General features: G+C 41.5%; 1 protein-coding gene across 5 annotated transcripts in view; it reads left to right on the top strand.

Moving 5' to 3' along the window:
- The window catches only part of TBX15 (T-box transcription factor 15), a 105,019-nt gene extending 84,340 nt beyond the window's left edge, over positions 1–20,679 (top strand). For all 5 annotated transcript variants that reach the window (XM_046645765.1, XM_046645768.1, XM_046645769.1 and 2 more), the window contains 2 exons: positions 7,824–7,921; positions 18,210–20,679. In XM_046645765.1, coding sequence (XP_046501721.1) covers positions 7,824–7,921; positions 18,210–18,994 — 883 coding nt within the window. In that variant the 3' untranslated portion in view covers positions 18,995–20,679. The remainder of the gene's footprint in view (positions 1–7,823; positions 7,922–18,209) is intronic.
- Positions 20,680–23,667: the final 2,988 nt, after the last annotated feature.

Raw genomic sequence — 23,667 nt, 5'->3', positions numbered from 1 at the left:
AGACAACAAATACGCTGAGGAATCTAGGTGGAGCGGCTAATTTCAGAGCCAGTGAAGGAGAAGGATGTGTGGAAGGTGTGATCTCACCTTAGTGGACCAAGGACAGTCTAAGAAAAAGAATTAGAAAGTTGAGATATGGAAGTTAGATCTGAAAGAACAGTATATTCTGCTTTTGTGTTTTCTCAAATACTGGAAGGAAGAGAAAAGAAAGGAGATCAGAGGCACAGTACTACCCATGGGATAAAATCCAAGAACCTAACGTGAGATAAATATCCATGCTGTCCATGGTGTCCTCATTTTGCACCCAGAGCACCAGTCATCCTGAACTGCTTTCAGTTCCCAAAACATGCCTTCTCTTCCACACCTCCAAGTCTTGCATATACTGTTAACTCTGCTAGGAAAGCTCTTCCTGCCTCTTGGTTTGTGTGGAAAACTGCTGGGTACCCTTTAATATTGAACTTAAATAATTGGCCTTATGGAATCTTCCTTGAGTTTTCCAGGTGCATTAAATACTTCTTTCTCAGTGCTCCATGGCATCTTCAACATATCTCCAGGTAGCATTTATCACACAGTTCAGAAATTACTCATTTACATGTTCTCTTTTTGTTAAACAGGATACTCCTAAAGGGTAAAGACTGTGGGGATTTTTGCCTTTCTGTCTCCTGAACCTAGCACATAATTGTTTTCCTGGTTGAGTAACTCCTTTATGACTTCAAGCTCCCCATTTCAGTAGACTTCCTTTAGCCCTTGACTATCTTCTATTGAGACATGACCAATGGCCTTATCGATCCCTGACATATGCTCCCTTTGTTACCTTGATCACCAACAAATAGTATGAGGAAGAGTCAAAAGTCAGAACTACAGAAAAAAATAAATGGAAGAAAGATAAAAAAAGCAATTCTCTATCTCTAGACAAATAAAAAGCAGAAACTATGCATTGGTGTGCTGCCTAATAGGTTCCCAAATATAGTTGTAATTGTTGTTATAATTTTCAAATATTTGCTGAACCTCAAAAGGATGGTCCCATCATTTTTTTTTTTTTTTGAATGAGAAGACCTTCTTTACAGTCTGGCTACTTTTCCAAATCAGTTGATCTCAAGGCATCTTCAATTTGCAAGTGCGCTCTTTGGCTTGCTTTCTCTCCTTCCTTTTCTCCCTCCTCTTCAGCACATTCTGTTAGTTTGGCCAGTGAGCAGACTGAAAAGTCTAAAGAGAAGAGGCCTGGAAATCAGGGAAGTGATTACAGCCAAAGGATTGAACAAAGGGGGTTTGGATATGGCCTCTGTTGTCACTGGAGCAAACAGAGAAAAGTAAGCAAGAGAGGGACACTTGCCAATTTGATCGTCTCTAACTGGAAACCTCAAAGATGACATCAGGTCTCTGGTGTGCAACAGACCCTAGAGGCCCACCATGTGGAAGATGTTAATGACATGTGGTTACCTAAGAGCACTTTTTAAATATGTTAGATGATGAATTCACTTTTAAGAACCTTGAGATAAAATTTTACAAAACTAAACTAGAATGATGATGAATAAGTAAACAATGTGTTGCTCAGGATACATTTTGAATAGACATCCAAGTGGCTGAAAATGTCAATGGGGAGTTGGCAAGGACTCTTGTAAGAGAAATGAGGGCAGAAATGACTGGCCTCTGATGGGGACTCAGATTCTGTTGAAGGTCAGAAATTCTATCACCAGAATGGAAGAAACCAAAGGAAAACTGAAACCTCTCTGAGATCTGAGTCAAGAAGGCACAAACAGCTACGGAAATAATTCCCATGTCTATACTTGAGGATTCCTCTTGTCTTCAGAGACTTGATTTTACATCAAGTTTTTTTCCGAAGTTTTAGGATTAGAAAAATGAGTTCTGGTTAAAGTTCATAAAATAATGACTCAGTAATAAAACACAGGGTGAAAATTCATTTCTTTACTTTCTAATTCAAAGCATATAAATTGGGATCTTGCCATGTAACAGGCATTGCGCTAAGCGATGGGACAAAGAAAAACATGGGATTCAAAGTAGACATTCCAGCGGTGGGGAGAGGTGAATTATCTAATACTTATCTTGCGATGACACTTCACCAAATCCTGATCTATAGAACTAGTACTTTCTAAGAATTAGATCTATCCAATGAAACTTAATGGAGTTTGAGGACGAATAAGATGTGGCATATAGTAAACAAATAGGATTAATTTTTCTAAAAAGAGATAAACTCTGAATATATAAACATATTCAGTAAGGGTCTAGGGTAAATCTATAAGAGATGGAGCCACAGTGGATTAATAAAGCATGATTGGGAATGTGTGGGCTTAGCTATTACTTTTTGGTAGTCGTAACCCCTCCCCCACAACTCCACTACCAAAAGGACCCTTGTTGTGACAGACTCCTGGACTGGATGGACCGTGGGTGTGCCCATATATGGCATGTCATACATTACATTCTTAACAGCCAAGGAAGGTCTTCCTAATGAGGATGTGGAAAATGTCTGCCGCTCTCACCATTTACCCATTGGTAATGGAACCAGAGGGTAAAAGTTACATCAGAGATTTCAGCTCAAGGTCCGAAAGAACTTACTAACAGATCTGCCAAAAAACTAAATATTTTCGTTGTGAAGTACTCCAACAGAGGCTGGATAACCATCCAAGATGACATCATAGGAAGAAGAAGTAGATGACACCCAAGACCCTTCCCAGTTTTTCAATCTGATTCTATAACTCACTCTTTCAGTTAGATTTTATGTTTGGATAAATGGTCACTATCCTATAAAGAGCTGACTATTTAAATAAAATTATTAATACATTTGCCATTATGAAATGAATTTGCTGTTATGGAAATGAAATCAAAGTTCATTTTCTATTTTTTTTATTAATGTTATGATAGATTACAACCTTGTGAGATTTCAGTTGTGCATTTTTGTTAGTCATGTTGTGGGTACACCACTTCCCCCTTTGTGCCCTCCCCCCACCCCCCCTTTTCCCTGGTAACCACTGATCAGATCTCCTTATCAATATACTAACTTCCACCTATGAGTGGAGTCATATAGAGTTCGTCTTTCTCTGACTGGCTTATTTTGCTTAACATAATACCCTCGAGGTCCATCCACGTTGCTGTGAATGGGCCAATTTTGTCTTTTTTATGGCTGAGTAGTATTCCATTGTGTATATGTACCACATCTTCTTTATCCAATCATCAGTTTCTGGGCATGTAGGTTGGTTCCACGTCTTGGCTATTGTAAATAATGCTGCGATGAACATAGGGGTGCAAGGGAGTCTTGGGATTTCTGATTTCAGGTTCTTAGGATAGATACCCAGTAATGGGATGGCTGGGTCATAGGGTATTTCTATTTTTAACTTTTTGAGAAATCTCCATACTGTTTTCCATAGTGGTTGTACCAGTTTGCATTCCCACCAACAGTGTATGAGGGTTCCTTTTTCTCCACAACCTCTCCAACATTTGTCGCTCTTGGTTTTGGATGTTTTTGCCAATCTAACGGGTGTAAGGTGATATCTTAGTGTAGTTTTGATTTGCATTTCCCTGATGATTAGCGATGATGAACATCTTTTCATGTGTCTATTGGCCATATTCATATCTTCTTTTGAGAAATGTCTGTTCATGTCCTCTGCCCATTTTTTGATCAGGTTGTTTGTTTTTTTGTTGTTAAGCAGTGTGAGTTCTTTGTATATTATGGAGATTAACCCTTTGTCGGATAAGTGGCTTGTAAATATTTTTTCCCAATTAGTGAGCTGTTTATTTGTTTCAATCCTGTTTTCCCTTGCCTTGAAGAAGCTCTTTAGTCTGATGAAGTCCCATTTGTTTATTCTTTCTATTGTTTCCCTCAACTGAGGAGTTATAGTGTCCGAAAAGATTCTTTTGAAACTGATGTCAAAGAGTGTACTGCCTATATTCTCTTCCAGAAGACTTATTGTTTCAGGCCTAATCTTTAGGTCTTTGATCCATTTTGAATTTATTTTGGTGTGTGGTGAAAAAGAATGGTCAATTTTCAATCTTTTGCATGTGGCTGTCCAGTTTTCCCAGCACCATTTGTTGAAGAGACTTTCTTTTCTCCATTGTAGGCCCTCTGCTCCTTTGTCGAAGATTAGCTGTGCATAGATGTGTGGTTTTATCTCTGGGCTTTCAATTCTGTTCCATTGATCTGTGGACCTGTTTTGGGACCAGTACCATGCTGTTTTGATCACTGTAGCTTTGTAGTATGTTTTGAAATCGGGGATTGTGATTCCGCCGGCTTTGTTTTTCTTGCTCAGGATTGCTTTAGCAATTCGCGGTCTTTTGTTGCCCCATATGAATTTTAGGATTCTTTGTTCAATTTCTGTGAAGAATGTTCTTGGGATTCTGATTGGGATAGCATTGAATCTGTAGATTGCTTTAGGTAGTATGGACATTTTAACTATGTTTATTCTTCCAATCCATGTGCATGGAATGTCTTTCCATCTCTTTATGTCGTCGTCAATTTCTTTCAAGAAAGTCTTGTAGTTTTCATTGTATAGATCCTTCACTTCCTTGGTTAAGTTTATCCCAAGGTATTTTATTCTTTTCATTGCGATTGTGAAGGGGATTGAGTTCTTGAGTTCTTTTTCTGTTAGTTCATTTTTAATGTATAGAAATGCTACTGATTTATGTACATTAATTTTATACCCTGCTACTTTGCTGTAGTTGTTGATTATTTCTAATAGTTTTTCTATGGATTCTTTGGGGTTTTCTATATATAAGATCATGTCGTCTGCAAACAGCAAGAGTTTTACTTCTTCGTTACCTATTTGGATTCCTTTTATTTCTTTTTCCTGCCAAATTGCTCTGGCCAACACCTCCAGTACTATGTTGAATAGGAGTGGTGAAAGTGGGCACCCTTGTCTTGTTCCTGTCCTCAGAGGGATGGCTTTCAGTTTTTGTCCATTGAGTATGATGTTGGCTGTGGGTCTGTCATATATGGCCTTTATTATGTTGAGGTACTTTCCTTCTATACCCATTTTTTTGAAGGTTTTTATCATAAGTGGGTGTTGGATCTTGTCAAATGCTTTCTCTGCATCTATTGAGATGATCATGTGGTTTTTGTTTTTCATTTTGTTGATGTAGTGTATCACGTTGATTGACTTGCGGATGTTGAACCATCCCTGTGTCCCTGGTATAAATCCCACTTGATCATGGTGTATAATCTTTTTGATGTATTGCTGTATTCGGTTTGCCAAAATTTTGTTGAGGATTTTGCATCTATGTTCATCAGTGATATCGGCCTGTAGTTCTCCTTCTTTGTGTTGTCCTTGTCAGGTTTGGGGATCAGAGTGATGTTGGCTTCATAGAATGTGTTAGGGAGTACTCCATCTTTCTCAATTTTCTGGAACAGTTTGAGAAGAATAGGTATTAAGTCTTCTTTGAATGTTTGGTAGAATTCTCCAGAGAAGCCGTCTGGTCCTGGACTCTTATTTTTGGGGAGGTTTTTGATTACCGTTTCTATTTCCTTACTTGTGATTGGCCTATTCAGATTCTCCATTTCTTCCTGATTCAGTTTGGGGAGATTGTAGGAGTCTAGGAAGTTGTCCATTTCTTCCAGGTTGTTCAATTTGTTGGCATATAGTTTTTCATAGTATTCTCTTATGATCTCTTGTATTTCATTGGTATCTGTTGTGATTTCTCCTCTCTCATTCCTAATTTTATTTATTTGCGATTTCTCTCTTCTCTTCTTGGTGAGTCTGGCTAAAGGTTTGTCGATTTTGTTAATTCTTTCGAAGAACCAACTCTTTGTTTCATTGATCCTTTCTATTGTCTTTTTTGTTTCAATATCGTTTATTTCTGCTCTTATTTTTATTATTTCCCTCCTTCTACTGACTCTGGGCTTTCATTTTCTATTTTTTTAATAAATATAATATTTGCAGGTTATCAGTGTGCTATTGCTACTTCTTAGTCTTCTATCACTTTATTATGAAATGAGAAGGGACTGCTCTTTGTCCTTGAGCTAATATTTCGTCCCCATCATTGGTACATGTTCCTGGGGAGAATGGAATAGGAGGTGGAACAATAAAGACCTTGCCATTTGCAGTGAGCCTCCCGTGCCATTGAAGGGAATCCTGAGATGTTCTGGTGGGCTGCCAACATTCCAAAACAAGGCAGTAAGGTCTAAGCCTGGCCTGTCTATTTCTTATATTCATCAAGGCTCAGCATGGCTTTATCTGCCTATCCCCTTATTATTCTGAACTCCCTAATTGCCTGGGCTCTCTCTCCACAAATAGTTTCATGTACTGTATTCAGCATTAATGTAGGGTGACTATGTGGAGATGTCTTCTATTCCTACTTTTAACAGATTAACAGCTAATAAACACCATGCAACACCCTCTCTTCTCAACCTCTTCTAAAAATACAGAGTTTGATTTGCCAACGTTGGTGTATTTAAAGCCTCCAAGATTCCAGGGAAGACTTTGGAAAGTTAACTGTGCAAGTAAGGCCTGTTCAGAGAGGAACTCTTCCAACACAAAAAGCCAATCAGCGTATCAGCAGCTCATCTGAGAAGAACCTCAGGGGATCTTAGAGTAATTTATAAGGGAAGGATATTTGTTCTCACTCAAAATAAAACTTCTCACTTTATTCTTGGTCTGTAAGACTCTTCTGAAGAGAACTCTGGAAATGTATTACCTAGGGAGAAGGACAGGCAGCGTAAGTTTCATCTCAAGAGGGAAAGCTTGTCTTCTCCAGGAAGGGGCACCATGTTACTTTCCAGTGACTTTGCAATGAAACAACTTATGCCACTACTCTTCTCTATGCTCCTTCCCCTACCTGCCCCATAGTCCCTGAACTTTGCCTCCTTCCACTTAGGTAGAAGTGAAGCTGTTAGTTTTAAAGAAAAGTCAATAATCAGAAGCTGTGTTCAAGCTTTAAATGAAGCCCCAACCAATACTCTGTTTTGAGGATATGGAATATCAGCAAGAATCTGTCTGAGATAACCTGGAAAATTATGTTAAAACAATGTCCATTGGCACCTCATATATATGATAGAGAATTTATTGAAGGGTAAAGTAGACAGTGTGCACATAGTTCAATTAATGGAATTTTTAATACCAATGAAACAGAAGGCTTAAAGTAATATATTTGTAAAATATTGGATGTTTCCTGAAGTCTGACAGTCCCAAGTAAATGACCCTCTAAGAGTAGCTTGATTATTAGATTACAAAATACAGGTAAATATTTGCAGAAATGTATTGGTCTTTTTGCTCAACGTATAATTTCTGGAATCAAACCCTTTCTTTGACTTCAGGTAAGTATTTCTTGTTGCAACAGAAACTCAAGTGTATTTGATTGCTTACCTCTACTTTTATTTCTGTTGCCCTGCTTGTCTCTGTTGATTTAAGAAGCCTTTAAAGCCATAGCAACTTGACAGTTTCACTGACTCCACATACCCAGTGGTGGAGTTAACTCTGGGACAGGCTGTGTCAATGCACTCTGGTAATGATGACGATGTCTTCCTGTGCTAGAGAAACAGTAAATGCTACTCTCGTCTCAACTCTATTCATATTAGTGACCTAGACCTTTGACATTTTTTTTTATGCAGACCAAATCTCCTCTGAAGAAAAATCAGAGTGAAATTCCATCATGGTTATGACTTGCTTGCAAATAATCTGAATTGGATTAATTTCTTCTTCCTGCAATCCAGTGTCATCTATACCTTGTGCTCTTCCAGACTAATTTACCTCGGTGGTGATATCTCTTGGTGCCTATATATATACCACTTGTCAGACAAACCACCGCAGTACCTTTAAAAAGTCAGTGCATATCTTGGGATTATTTACAGCTTCCTTTGCTGGCTTTTCTCTCTGCAGAACTGGACTGGAAGCCATCATGGAGACTTATGCGTTTTGGAGACCCCCTGTGCGCACACTCACCTTTGAGGATTTTACCACCATGCAAAAGCAGCAAGGTAAAGCCCTGGGCAAGGTCTCTGCTTCGTGATAGCACTGAGGGAGGAGCGGGAGCTCAACTGAATATAGCACATATGGCCCCAAGCCAAGCCATGGGTTATGAAGAGTACATACTAGGTAGCTCTGTAAGTAACCAAAGCATCACCACTTGTGTAAACAAGCTGGTTCCAGAGGCAGCATTTCACCTGGCACCCAAAATCCTGTCTCCCTTCCTAAAATCAAGGTTATGTTCATGATTATGATGGTGGTGAAATTATTATTTCTATCACTAAGCATTCATATAGTCTTTGGTATTTGAAGAGATCTTCATAACTTCATTTATTCCTCATACCAGCCTTATCAGTTTTCTTATTCTAGTTTTGTAGGTGAGTAAAAACTTAGCTCTGGACAGTGGGAATAAATTGCTCAGGTCTGACAGTGAGGAGGGGGCTGCTGCAAGCCCATCTGACTCCTACTCTTGCTCTCTCCTTTTTTGCGTCTGTGGAACAACAGCCCTCTCACGTTGATGGTTTACGTGGACTCTTTCCTCCCACTGCTTTGTGCCTTTCATCCAGTTTCTAATCTCTCTTCTCTTCTAGCTGTGGCCATGTGTACAGAGGTCTTGTGGGCTGATTTCAACTCCTTTTCTCAGTCCAATCAGTGGCTCTCTCAGGCGCAGCACCCATTCACCTGGATACCTAGATGAAAGCTTCCCAAAGTGTCAGATGCTTTATGAGTCTGCCTCTCCCACCTCCTCCTGCTGATCAAATTGTAGAGAGAGCTTATTCTGTTCTATCAAATGGCTGCCATTAACAGAGCCCTAATTTTTGAATTTGTGGCTCTGTGATATGGGAGGCCATTCTAGGACTTGATAATACATTCTATTACATTCCTTTCTCAGGGAATGTCTAGCAGTTTGAACACTAAATTGGGTTTTGTAACTTAAATTACTTACTCTCTGAAGTTTTAAGATGAAGATAGTGATTAAAAACATAGGCTCTGGAGTCAGACAACTTGGTTTAGGCTCTCACACTGTTCCTTGCTGGCTTTGCGACTTTGGTAAAGTCCTTTGTCCTTTCTGACACTTGGTTTTCTGATCTGCAAAATGGGAGAATATAATAGAATTCTTGTGAGGATTAAATGAGATAACACATTTAAAAACATAGTAGGCACTCAGTACGGTACTAGCTATCATTGCCATCATCGTCATTATCATCTTCATCCCCTTATGTCCCTGTATATGGATACCTAAGAGGAAGATGCATCAGATTTAAGACATACTGCCTTTCTGATGATTAATTATTCAAAACATGGTGAGACCATTCATCTTTATAGGGATCTGCTGAGGCAGGTCATCCAGAATTTCCATCTCTTTTTCATAAGTGGAGTAGACATGGAAGCCCTTTATATGAAGTGACTTGCTCCTCATAATGCTGTGATAGAAGTGGGGTCAATACATATTCAGGGTTTTACTAGTGCTTTGAGTCCCTTGTGGTCCCTAAGAGCCAGAGATTTTATGGGAGTTGAGAAATCTGGGCCTTTATCTTTGATTGCCAGTAACTCTCTTGGGCAAGTTACTTCCGCTCCGAGTCCATTTCCTCACCTACCAAAGAGGGATAATCTTTTTGTGAGGCCATTTATATAAACATGCTTTATAATGAAAATATGTCATGCAAAGACGCTTACTTGATTCTGTTTATTTCTGAGATGGCTTCTTACTTATCTGCCCTTGCTTTATTTGTTGACTTTCCAAGTTCTAGCTAAGCAGAAACTTGTATCATGGAGGTTGGTATGAGAAGGTTGGCAGGGATATTGCCAGTCCTCAGAGCAGGCATTGGTGGTGATATTGTGTTCACTGCTGTGTCCTCAAGATCTACCGCAGGGCCTAATGAGCAGTGAATGAGGTCACATGGTGGCACTGTGGCTCAGGCAGGCAATGTCACAGTCAGATTATATCTGGGAGCACAACCACCTAATATGTGTATGGATATGGATGTGGAGTGATGACTGAGGAAGGCAACCTGCATTTCACCAGCATGTGGGACCACTGGGCAGGTGCAGGCACGAGGAACCTGAGTGAGTTGCTTAGGTGTGCAGCATAGCAGGTTTCATGGTGCTTCTCTTGAAAATTTATTGATATGGAGACATTGTTGACACTTGGAAAACAATGGTTTAAGAGAAACTAAACTTTCAAAGCACAATGTCACGCTTATTCAGTGACTTCCTTTTTTCTTGGTGGGGGAGGGAATGAGCTTGAAATTATTGAATACATATGGTAGTGGGATGGGACTAGAAGAAAAGCCAAGACTCTATTAAATAGTTTAATTGGAATACATTTTTTTTTTGAAATATGCACTGAACTTGATCCAGATTCTCATTATTAAAAAATATGTAGCTTGGTTTCTTGATGTTAACAAAGGACGTAAAAGTAACAACACCCATTCCCTCTTCCCCTAAGAACTAAGAGTTCCAGTAACTCTGGACAGAATCATTCATAAAATTTAGACAAGAGACATAGCCATTTGTGTTGAACTATCTTGTATCTTAGGAGAAGTAGAGAATGGTGAACTTCTGGTGGAAACTTCAGCGGCAGACTGATTTTATAGTAATTCCCTTTCGGTGAAGAGAGTATTGGCAGTGTTGGCACCAAACTTAAGGTCCAAATAACGACTGACTCACCAGCTGTCCATTGCTTCAAACACATGAAGATCTGCCATGTCAAATACACAGCCCTAGGATAGTTTTGTGCTGCTGCTTCTGGAGGCTGGATCAACCATTCTGCTTGGAGGAGGTTAAGGATGCCTTTTTCATCCTGTCCTTGTTGTCATTTTTATTTCTCTTTCATTAAGACACATCTGTTGATAAAATTTCAGGGAAAGTACATAGGTGAATTAGCCACAGTTTTGCAAAAACACAAATCTTTCTGTTTTAAAAAACGTATTGAACAGGTGTTCTATATGGTTGTTTTCTCTTATGGAGAAGAATGCACAGGATTCATTATCCTCTTCCTTTTACATGAAAAGAAACTGAGGCATAGAGCAGTCTAGTAACATATCTGCAGTTAAGTGGTGGCAGAACTGAGTTGAGAATTCCAAAGTGGATCTTCTACTTGACAGGGCAGTTTCCTTTCCACCAAGACCACATTATCTTTCTGCATTCTTGTTTACTAGAGCTTTAATTTTCCACAAAAAATTTAGTTTATTTCTCCAATTGATGGTTTATTGTCAACAACTTGAGCATTAACTCTAAATAGGCCCACATTTCACTCAAGCATATTATCTTATCTTCGGACATCTTCATTTAGAATGAGCGAGAGAGTTGATACTTTGGAGAGTCTGGAGATAGGAATTATATTTCAGGAATGGCATCTCCCTGAATACTGCAAATGGCAGAGACAAAATGAACTAACCAGGTAAGTTATGCTTGGGGAAGTTGACTGAGGCGACGCAGACACAGAAGAAGAAATAAATAAGAGGCTAGGTCAGTTATAGCCAAGTTCAGTCCTGCTGTTCTGATGATGTACACAGCGGAGCTATTCGGATGGCTAAAACTGAGAGAGCTTTTGTGAACAGCATCTCCAAGAGATTTGACAACTGTTGCGTTAAAAGGAACCATCCTGGACAAGTGACACCAAAGCTGGCAATACGTCTCCTTCTGTGGAAATGAGGAGACCTGCCATTTACAGAAGCCCTCCCTTCTCAACTGGTAGCAGACATCGCTAGACAGATTTCAACACCACTGAGACTTTTAATGTTTGTCAGGCAGTTAAAAATTAGGATTACGAGGGTCTCTGTTGGTGTTGGGATTTCTATCAGTTTGGTTTGTATTAATTAGAGTTTGGTCAGTGAGAGGGATCAGATACTGAGCAAATTCATACGAGTAAAAGATTGGTAAAGAACAGTTCCATGGACGGCAGTCTTTGAACTACTGTGTGATCATTGTAATGCTTCCAAGATAGCTAATTTATGCAGATTTCAGTTAGCATTGAGATAAGGAATAATGCTCATGAAGAGCTCATGACAGGGATTGGAAAACATCTCAATTCAATCCACTAAAACAGTTTTTGATTACATATTCTATTTTGTCCCCAGAGTCCCTTATGCTCAACCTATTTAATACCAAGTCCATCATTTGCTTCACAGACTTGGCGCCCTCTCCTGGGGGAAGGACACCACCGACCCCGTGTCATCCTGGATGTTTGCCTCCTTCCCCACCCACCGTAACAAACCGTTACCAAGTTCTTGAATCCGTTCACATCTCTAATCTCCCTTGCCAACACCCCACACCAAGCTGTCATCATGTCCTACCTGACTTCATTCTCAGGCTCCCCAGGGTGGTAATGTAGCTGCCAGCAGCACTGGACCCATACCTTTTTAGGTTTAAATCTGATGGAAATGGTCATGTGCCTCTCTCCTAAGGTTTCTAGCAAAATCTCACTGAGTCTCAATGACTCTAATTAGGTCACCTCTGGAGCAAGTACTGTGGCGGAGGGGTGGGAAATATGATGTCTCAATTGTCCAGGCATGAGTCACATGCCATCCCTGGATAGGGGTGAAGGGGTAAGAGTGGGAGAGGGGGTATTTCTGAGTGGGAAAACTGGGTACTGTTGCCAGGAGAGAGGCAGATTAGTTCTAAATGACAATAATAACAGATGTACACTGCAGCAAGGGAGGCAGTAAAACAAGTAGCAGAGAAAACAAACAAGTTAATGGAAAGTGAAAAAATGGGGCAGTCCACCTAGGGAATATGGTGGGTATAAAACAAGGCCATCTAAGAAGCAGCGAGTCTCAGAACACAGAGGAGTAATGTGAAAAATGAGAATTGGGTGAACATATTAAAGCTATTTTAAAGGGAAGAGGTTTGGATCTATGCATATCTTTAAACTTCATGGAGAAGGATGCACTAGGAATCGTTCTAAGATTGAAACCATGCAATTCCCATTAGCACTATACTGTTTCACATTTGCATTTTGAGAAGGATGCTCATTTCAACTAAGGGTAATTCCTTAGTTGAGATGAACAGGGCTGTGATCATTTAACTTTATGGCCTCTGGGTTTATTCCCTGAAATCAGTCCTTAGGGTGCTGACATTTTACCTCTTACCTGTTTGAAAGCCTCAAAGAAGGCTACTCAAGGACACACAGTGAATCAGCACTTTTCAGGGACAGATGCCATCAAGTTATATGAGAGAAGAGTCTGGCTCGTGGAACCAAGTAATTACATGGAAATTTATTCTTTATTAGCCCAGATGCGGTTTTGTTTTACTGTTTTTCAATTTTGGGGCAAAAACGGCACAACAAAATAAACCCAAAAGGAAACTGTATGTGAAAGCCTCTATCTTACAATTGAGAAGTGATCAATTTAAAGATGCAAAAGTCAGCAGGTTTGGTATTCTGGATTTTCATGGTCACATTTAACTTGTCTTCTTGGTACAAAACTGTACCCTAGATTATTGTCCCTGTATGGAATCACTGCTAAACATGTATTCTTTTTGCTTATTTTGGCTGTTAGCATTGAATATTGGAGCATCTTAATGTTGAATATGAATTTTAATGAGCACCTCCTTACTTTGGCCCATGGGTAACATAGGATGCAGGGAGCTGGGGTGGATGGGGGATTGGTCCTGGAACGCCAGACAGTTTTCAGTTACTTAGGGCATTGTATTTTAGTCACCTCTCAGAAATGAATCAAGACCTCTGAGGATAGTGGTCTACCTACTTGTGTTCCATTCTGAAGAGATGGAGACATGGGGTGTCTTGTTTCCATCCCAGGCAGAGAGTGAGGGGAGAGGGAAAGACAATTCAGAGAGGAAAGAGAGGTGGTTTAGTCTTTGGGAATGTGGGCCTGGTGGCCCATAGCTGCCATGTGCCCAGTGCTCCATTTCACAGCCATGGAGACTCCTCTAGCTGTTATGTCTGGGCATCTAGCTGTGATATGAATGCTCACCCATGTGTGGAGAGGCCAGAAATGCTCAGCTCCACGGACAGAGGCCAACACCCGAGAGCCATCTCCATTAGAATCCAAATTCCCAAGACTCCTTTCTCCTTCCTTCACTCCTTCATGCATAGAAGAGGAAGAGAACAAATATTTAATGCCTGTGTGTACTTTGTAATATATAGTATTTTATCTACTTTTCAAAACATCCTTACAAGGTAGATATTAAAAATTCCATTTATATGGAGAGGCTAACTTGCTAAGGTCTCAGAATCAGTAAGACATCTGGGACTGGAACCGGGTTTGTTTGACTCTATAGTCTCTGCTCATCCATTAAATAAAGTTTAAATCGAGACTCTCAGAGCATTCTGGACTTTGTGGATACAGAGGGATGAGGGTGAAGGGAAGAATGCTCTGCAGGAAAGGGAGGGAGGCATGCTTTTTTTTGAGAGAAGCTCTGACCCCTCCGTATCAGTGTGGCCTGGCCTCCCACGCTGCCTTAGCTCTTCTGCGATGAGAGGCCTCTGGTCAGCCAAGTGTTGAAATGCACAGGGAGGGCGGACTGCCTCCTTATGCTTATTTAGCACTTGGCTGGCCATCTCAATCTTGTTTAACAGCTGACAAGCTGTTAGATCATAAGAGAGTAAGGACTTCTCAGTACCTCGATTTGCTTTTCTGCAAAATGAATACCATGGTCTTCTCTATGTGGATTTTGAAAAATAGCTATGATCTGTATTGAGTACTTTAACTGCATTCAGAGCATTTCTTCAAAGTGAGTGGAAGCAATGTGACCTTCTCTTAGACAGGCTTGCTTTCTCCCTTCAAACGCTAGTTCATAGAGGGCTCCCACCCCTGAAACTCAGCAGGCCACCAAGTCTCACTGCCAGTGAGTGTCATTTAAAAGCCGAAGCAAGCTGACTACAAACTTTTTAACATGCGCCTCTCATCTGCTCAGCAGAAATCCCTGTAACTTGTTAATAGTTCCCTTCTTATTTTTTTGCAGTGAAACCAATTGAGGCCTTAAATCAGTACCATTCGTTCCATCTTGGGCCATCCGAGAAAACCATTTAGTGTTGTAAAACATCATCTGCTCCATCTTGCACTTCCTGCTGCAGGGCTAGGGCTGGTGCCTGAAGGAGTGTACTTATAACAGGACACTTCAGTGTGCTAAACGAGGGGTGTCCTTGGAGACAACATAAACACCAGATCTGGGAGAGCAAGGACTGACTTTCCAAAAGAGGAGACCAGATACAGATCCTGTAAAACACAGATCTCTTTACAGCTGGAGTCAAGTTTCTCCATTTGTGTCACAGCACTTATTTCACTGAAGTTCGTGGCATTTAGGGTGGAAGAGGAGGAAAATGTGGAGGATGCCTCAAAGAGGAACCACACATTTGCAGAAAATAATTTCTGAGCTTCCTGTAAGACCCTGCAGGCTAGACCATTCAGAGATACAAAAACAAGGAGCATGAGATGTTCTTCCTCATCCTTCTTAGGCTTCCCCTTCCAAAACCCCTTCGTTATATTAAAGTGATTCCTTGGAATCATTTTCCAAGGAAATTTCCATTTCCATTTTCAAGGAAAGTACTTGTTATGGGCCATTCACATTTTAGTATAAATTTAATCCTCAGACACAGATATAATTCTGAGAAGGACAGAAACTGAAGCCCATCAGTTTGAGCCCCTCACTTCACAGATGATGAGAATTAATAGGCAGCCTGCCTTGCCTGTGGTCATGTGCTGAGCTGAGGCCAATGGATCTAGAATCGGGCTTGGTGCTCTTCCTACCATGGTAAGCTACTGGCTTACTTCTCCCAGCGGTATTTACAATATTAGCCTTATCTCAATTTGTGGAGTAAAAATCTTTTACCTCTCTTAAAGGAGTTTAAGGCATGATCAAAAAACAAGGAAGGGGAATTTCCTGAAATGACTCTAAAATCTGCAGCTATTTACAACTAAATCCAATTCAGCTTTGGAAGTTCACTGATGAAATCTTTTTGAATGAGGAAGAGATGATATTAGTTGGGCTTTGTAAAATTTAACTCTGAAAAAACTCTTAACAGAGGAAACTTTTCTACTTAGCAGCCAATATCGTATCTGTGGATGCAGGCTGAGGGGTTTTTTTCCTGCTAAAAATTAACTTTGGGTTCCTCTTTGAGGCATCTGCCTCTCAACTCTCACAGCTGGACCTTCATCCCTGGCACACTGTGGTTGGTTTCTTTGTATCCCAGTATCTCTGGAATCTTGCTGGCTTTCTTGACATTTTCCTCACTGGTAAAAACCTTATCGCTGCTCCTTTCCACTTGAAAGTCCTTTCTCCTTTTATAGCATCTCATGGTTCTAAGAGTCCCTACATGAGTTGTGGATGACCTAAAGGGTACCATACCTCTTGGGGGATCATATCTTACAATTCTGGGAAAGTCCCACCTTGCCCTGAAGGAAGAATTCCATCCTGTCACGGGAGATTCCCTATGGAAGACAACAAAGTAGCCATTCATTCTGGAATTCAAATGAAAGTTTCAGCAGCCCCAGCACTCACCACTGTCTTTACCTTCCAGTGGTGTACACAGGAAGCGGATGCTGCACTGCTGCTTCCTCGCCCTGGCAAAGGGGAGGCTGGGAAAGGTCATTTTTGGCCTTCTTAAACGGAGAATACATTTGCAGTAGGTTGGGTTGAACTGGCCCTTCATCTGTTGGTGCATCAACCACCAATCCACTTGCAATATCCATATGTCATAAGAGCAACTGTTTCAAATCCAGCTTCAGGGACTTTAGGAGATGAAAGGGACCTGCAGGTCCTCTAACCCAAAGTGTGGGCCCTGGACCAGCTGTATCAGTGTCACCTGAGAACTTATTGGAAATGCAAATTCCCAGGCCCTGTCCCAGACCTTATAGAATCAGAAACTGGGAGTGGAGTCAGCACACTGTGTTAATGAGCCCTCCGGCTGATTCTCATGCACACTCAAGTTTAAGAATCACTGTGCTGGGTACTTTCAAATAAGGAATTTAGGTTGTATCCTTGGTTCTCAACCCTGGCTGTGTTGAGAATCGTTTGGGGAGCTTTGGAAACAGTATGGATACGGAGGTACCAGGCTCAGAAATTCTCATTTAGCTGGTCTGACGTGGGATCCTGGAACTTTAACAGTTTTTAGCTCACAGCTTCTCCTAGCTTGAGAACCACTGATTTAACTCAATTTCTCATCTTCCAGATAAGGAAACTGAAACCCAGAGAGGGTAAGTGATGTGCTCAAGGTCAGATGGGGGGGTTAGTGAGGCAGAGTTGTGAGTAGAATGCAGATTTCCTGACTTTATGACCTGTTTGGCCTCTTGTCCTCATAAATATCCAAAATCCAGACGACTTTACAGGCTTTGTTCCAGCCTGAGACTGGTCAGGTTCTCATAAATGGAGATTAGCAGAACCTCTCTCTGGATCACAATGATTTAGGTTTGGGTTAGCATTGTTTTATGTTAAACTAGCTCTTATAATTATGCTTATAATGTCTTTCATATAAAAGAACTTCAGTCCCACACCCCAGTTCCCACTGCTCAGCCCTCTCAGACCTCAGCTTTGACTTGGCACCCTGCCCCAGTACCCTGTTTCCTCTGAGATTAAGGCCCTGAGATTCTTATCCTACATTTTTGGCTGGAAGACTAAATATGGCGAAGTAAGCAACAGTCCAGGTTAAAATACATCTTTAATGTATTTCCACTGAGAAGAAAAATTGAGCAAGTGGATTTTTTTTTTTTTTGAGGAAGATTAGCCCTGAGCTAACATCTGCTGCCAATCCTCCACTTTTTGCTGAGGAAGACTGGCCCTGAGCCAACATCCGTGCCCATACTTCCTCTACTTTATATGTCGGATGCCTACCACAGCATGGCTTGCCAAGCGGTGCCATGTCTGCACCCAGGATCCGAACTGGCAAATCCAGGTCACCACAGTGGAACGTGCACACTTAACCATTGCGCCACCGGGCCAGCCCCACAAGTGGATTTTAATGCTGATTACCAGAGGTCTTACTAGAAAGTGAATTTGAGGGCGAGAAAGTGAATATTAGAAGGTTTATTTATTTATTTTTAAAAAGACTTATTAAGGCTTTTACAGAGAGAAACAAAAGAGTTTAGTGTTCTTTTTTGCCACCCTCTCTGTCCTCTCCTTTGGAGTGTATATGTGTGTGTGTGTGTGTGTGTGCCTCTGTGCATGTGCACAGATAGAATCACTTAGTGTAAGTCTGCTGAGTTAAGAGAAAGCAATGGTTCTGTAAACATCAGCCCATCTTGGACGTTCCAGGGTACCTCCTGCATGGCTTGCATCTGGCCTAGATGGACTCATCTTAAAAGGCTTCTGTCTCAATGGTGTTCATGTTTTATTTTTCAGGGGGCAGCACAGGCACTTCCCCAACCACCTCCAGCACTGGGACACCATCCCCTTCAGCTTCTTCTCATCTTTTATCTCCATCCTGTTCTCCTCCAACATTTCATCTGGCCCCCAACACTTTCAACGTGGGCTGTCGAGAGAGCCAGCTGTGTAATCTAAACCTCTCTGATTATCCACCCTGTGCCCGAAGCAACATGGCTGCCTTGCAGAGCTACCCAGGGCTGAGTGACAGTGGCTACAACAGGCTCCAGAGTGGCGCTACTTCAGCCACTCAGCCCTCTGAAACCTTCATGCCTCAGAGGACTCCATCCCTGATCTCAGGAATCCCAACTCCTCCCTCATTGCCTAGCAATAGCAAGATGGAAGCCTACGGTGGCCAGCTGGGGTCCTTCCCCACCTCCCAGTTTCAGTATGTCATGCAGGCAGGCAATGCAGCCTCCAGCTCCTCATCACCACACATGTTCGGGGGCAGCCACATGCAACAGAGCTCCTACAATGCCTTCTCTCTCCACAACCCTTACAATCTGTATGGATACAATTTCCCCACTTCCCCTAGGCTAGCTGCAAGCCCAGAAAAACTGAGCACCTCTCAAAGCACTTTACTCTGTTCTTCTCCTTCCAATGGGGCCTTTGGAGAGAGGCAGTACCTGCCTACGGGGATGGAGCACAGCATGCACATGATTAGCCCTTCACCCAATAATCAGCAGTCGACTAACACTTGTGATGGCCGGCAGTATGGGGCGGTCCCAGGCTCCTCCTCTCAGATGTCAGTACACATGGTTTAATGGCCAGTCCAGATGCCACGGAGTGGACAGCAGCCAAGGCCCCAGAATCTCCATGGGCAGATCCTCCTTTTGGGAGCCCAACACCTTTGAAAAACAGGAACTGTGTATTATTTTTATTTTCTTTTCTGGAGGAGGAAAGCACATACCCAAGATCAACAAGAGACATTTAAGACACTGAAGGATACTTGCGGTGGGATCGTCTCTGACTCAGTGGCCATTCTCCTGCCTTCCCAAACCTTAGTTTTACAAAGCATTGTCTACTCCAGAGTGGACTTTGAAGAAACTGAATAACCATTTTATAATAAAGTTAAGGGAGATGCTAGTGTGTAGCAGCCATGAAATTTGCCCACACACAAATACAGACCTACCTATACATACACATGTGCATGCATGATACACACACATATATATTCATACACAAACTCATACATACACAAACATACATGCACACTGACTTGGAACTGGGTGAACTCTGTGGAGGGAGGCCCAGAATGGGTGCTTTCACCAAGAATTTGTCTATGTACAACACTAGACGGACTGGGCCAGCAGTGGCTGCCAACCTTCATCCCCTGCAGCTTACCCTGTTTCTGGAATGAACTGTGTATCCTGAAACCCTTTCCCATCAATGAAGGTGGAAAGACATCAGCACTACAACAGGACTTGGCTTCCTGAAAAAGATCGCTTTTGAACTTTGGCTCTCTTCACTCAGTGTGCTATCATTGATGTTCCCAGTGGTGCCTGTGAAAAGAGAAAGAGCAGCTGAACAAGAGAGAAGCAGAAAGAATAGAGAGCAAGAGAGAGATGGAGAGCAAGACTGAGAGAGGAAGTGTGAGCAATGATGAGAGTTTTAATTCACCACGGAAATTTGTTTTTGGTTTGTTTCTCCTCCTTCCCCCTACAGGTTATAGAAAGAATCATGGCGTTATTGAGGAGTAAACCTCTCTGGGACACTGCACATGGTCACGGCACTGGTTAGAGTGACTGGAGCGTGGAATGGATCTTGATCCCACAGCTCTGACCATTGTGATCCAGAAGAGGGGTGCACCACATAGGAAGTGCCAATTCCCACGCATGCAGCCTGGCAGGGGAAGGGAAATAGAAGGAGTGTGAGAAAGGAAGAGTTTTATAATCCCAACAGAAGATAGCAAGAGCAGAGGTGACAAATAGAGGCCTGGCCTTCCGCATGCCAGATCCAGACACCCATTTGGATTGCCTGTCCCCTAGCCCCTGTGGCAGGGAAATCCCATCATGTCCCAGGGAATTGCAGATGGGCCTTCTACAGCCTTCCACCTGCCCTTAGAGCTCCATTTTTATCAAATAGTTCATTGCATTTTGAAGTTTTGGGTTTTTTCCTTCATCTTCCCCTTGAAATCCTTTAACGATAAGAAAACAAGTGAAGTTTGGTGCAAGCTAAACTTTTTAAGTGGTGTGGAAATGCAAATAATACCAAGTAAAATAATACAGATATTATTAAGATTTTTGGTTTTGAGGTGTTGTAGATAAATGTATTTATGTGCCTAGTGGGGAATCCAATATTATGAATATTAAAAAAGGGGGCAATAAAAAGGGTATGTAAAATATGTATGAAGAAAAGGTGTATAAAAATTTGCCCTTATGCACGGAACTCTGTTTCTAAGTGCCAAGCACAGAAAGCCGCTAAATAAAATCTTTGCAATTGTTTTCTGCGTGTTTGTTCAAATGGAAAAAGTAAATAGCAGCCTACGCATATGCATTATGCTTTACAATGAGCATAGCACTCTCATCTACACTACTTCACATCTTTATATAAAACCCATGCAGAAAATATTACCATCCTCATTTTATGATTAGTAACTGAGCTCCAGAGATTAAGTGAATTGTCCAGGATCATACAGCCCATCAGAGAGGAAACTAGGACTTGCAACCAGATCTGACTCTAGTGGGATGTTCACTTTCGTATCGGCTGCAGAAACCTGTGTGAGTCTAATAGCAATCCTCCTGTTGACGTTTGCCAGACACTAGACCATGTATTTTATGTGAACATCTCATCTGGTCCTTCCATAATTCAGTGAGATAGATATTATTTTTACCATCAATTCATAGATCTAGAAACGCACTTTAAAAGGTTAAGTACTTGACAAAGGCCCTCAGGTAGCAAGTGACTGAGCTGGCAATTTGACCTTAGGGTCTGTGCACTTAGCACTATGTTGTTCTGCTGGAGTCCCAGCAGTCCCATGAGGCCCTTGGACAATCAGGAAGGAAGATAAATCCTAAAGGGTTGAGGCTGGAGTGCCTCTGAGGCTGGACTTACTTGGTATGTTTAATTGTAAATAATATACCTTCCATCTGGAATGCACCACCACAGCATGGGAAGAGTAATTTTTAGTTGTCATGCACCAAACGGTGACTTCTAAGAGTCTAATAAAGTTTCCAGGGCTATTCTATTTATAAACACTTTCATGTATTCTCTCATTTGAGCCTCATGATAATCATGAGAGGTGGACAGGGCAGGAAGCATTGTTTTGTAAAGGGGAGACTAGTATTAGAAAGGTTGTGACCTACCTGTACTTGAAGGTGGCTGGAAAGCAGCAGGGCTAAGACTTGAAATCTCCTGCTCTTACCCCTACCCCGGACTGTTTCCCAGTGGACCGGCACACTGGGAGCCCACTGACCCATTTCAGCAGGGCTGGATTTGGGGGGCTCATGTTGCTGATCGCCAAACTTACTGGAAATGGAGTGTGGTATGGGGGAGACAAAACCTTAATTAATTATTGCTTTGGTTTTATGAATAACTTCAAATAGTGGCATGCCAGTTAGTTCCATTAACCATCAAACCATTGCCAAAATAGCTGGGACAATAGCTGATGAGTACCTCCATGAATTGTGGGCTCTTTGGGTGTGGCATGGCTCAAGCCTTTAAAAAGACTCCTATTTGGAAATCTTGCATTCAACCCTTGGCTTCATAATGGTAGATTGAAAATAACTACATGTGAAGCTTATGGTTATTTCTTTCTGATTTAGCCACATACAAAATATTGTTCACTGGTCTAACAGTGTTTGAGGTTTTAGGTAATAGATAATTATGATATTAGTAGTAGCAAACTTGACATAGAAATATCCATATTTTCATTTAACAGGAAGAATAATTTCAATAATCATTTGACTACCAAGTACAGAAAATTTCTGTAATTTGGGTTAATTAGAACAATCCAAATCAGTTACATCTGAATTATAGCATATGTTTCTATCTGTAACTGAGAAAGTAATAATATTTACTTTAACATGAACTGGATAAAGAGTTGTCAAGAATATGTTCTACCCAATTCTCTTTAATGAAATGGTGAAAATTCACTGTAATTGGCACATTGATTACACGCAAAGGGCTGTTAGAAAGATGCTCCACCTTTGCTCATGTTTCTTGAGGAAAGGCTGTCTTGTTCCTCTTTGTGTTACTGAGCCCTAAGGGACCGGTGACCTGCAGGTGGGTCCTTTAGCCCAGAGTCGCTTGTGCCAATAGAACGAGACTGGGTTCAGAACAGCAGAGCAGAAATTTTATTCATTGATCAAGAAATGGAGAATGGAGAGTTCGTGCTCTAAAGACACCTTCTCCCCAAAGACTGGGAAAAGGGGAACTTTTAAAGGGAGAGGGGGTAGTGGCATCCTCAGGGCTCCGGGGAAAGGGATGGAGACTTCCAGGAACACTTGGTGCATGTTCAGTCTTCCAGACTCCTTTGTGCATGGCACCAAATGTACCTAACAAGGTACATCCCCCAGCACACACCCCACTGTAGGGACCTTAAGATGCTCACGAGGCAAGGGTGACTCTAGGGTGACTCCAGGTCCTTCTGCACAGGCCCTGCTCCTGTGGTCGGGCTAGAACTGGTTTAGGGCAGTTTACAGTTATGGGTTCTTTGAAGGATAGCTGAAAAACATCTCAAATGAACATGTCAGTTGTGGCCCAAAGCTAAATTTCTTTATTAAGAATACATGTCCGTGGGGCCAGGCTGGTGGTGTAGTGGTTAAGTCCACTTGCTCTGCTTCGGTGGCCTGGGGTTCAGATCCCAGGCATGGACCTAAGCACTGCTTATCAAGCCATGCTGTGGCAGGCATCCCACATGTAAAATAGAGGAAGATGGGCACAGATGTTAGCTCAGGGCCAATCTTCCCCAGCAAAAAAGGAGGAATGGCAGTAGATGTTAGGGCTAATCTTCCTCAAAAAAAAAAAAAGAATACATGTCAGTGTGCCAGGGATATGTATGGGTGACATTCGCATCCTCAATGCCTAGGAAAGTTCTTACTTATTATAGAATCTCAATACACAATCTTTCGTATTGTTGAACTTGTTGACCAAACCCATCTTTCAAGGATAGTGCAAATGGCTGCATGGCTGAATTATTATTGACTCCAAATTAATGGGACCCAAATTTAAAAAGATTTATTTTTCTTCATATAGTATTCTGTGACAGTTAAATGTAAATTTAGATACTAACTTACCAGCATCCATTACACATAATTGAGAGTTTAAAAAATACATGTCATAGTTTCTTTCTTGAAAGGGTTCACTTCTGAGACAGTCATGCACATGTGAGGCAAATGATATAAAGGGCTCTGAAACTTCAGAGAAGATGCTCAGTGTAAGAAGGTGAGGTTTGGGATTGTTTTCACTGGGGAGATAGAACTTGCCTGAGCTTTGA

Source organism: Equus quagga, chromosome 18 (genome assembly GCF_021613505.1).
Source record: "Equus quagga isolate Etosha38 chromosome 18, UCLA_HA_Equagga_1.0, whole genome shotgun sequence".
Classification (NCBI taxonomy): Eukaryota; Metazoa; Chordata; class Mammalia; order Perissodactyla; family Equidae; genus Equus; species Equus quagga.
Note: the sequence above shows the minus strand (reverse complement) of the source record. Positions and strands in the feature narration are given on the sequence as shown.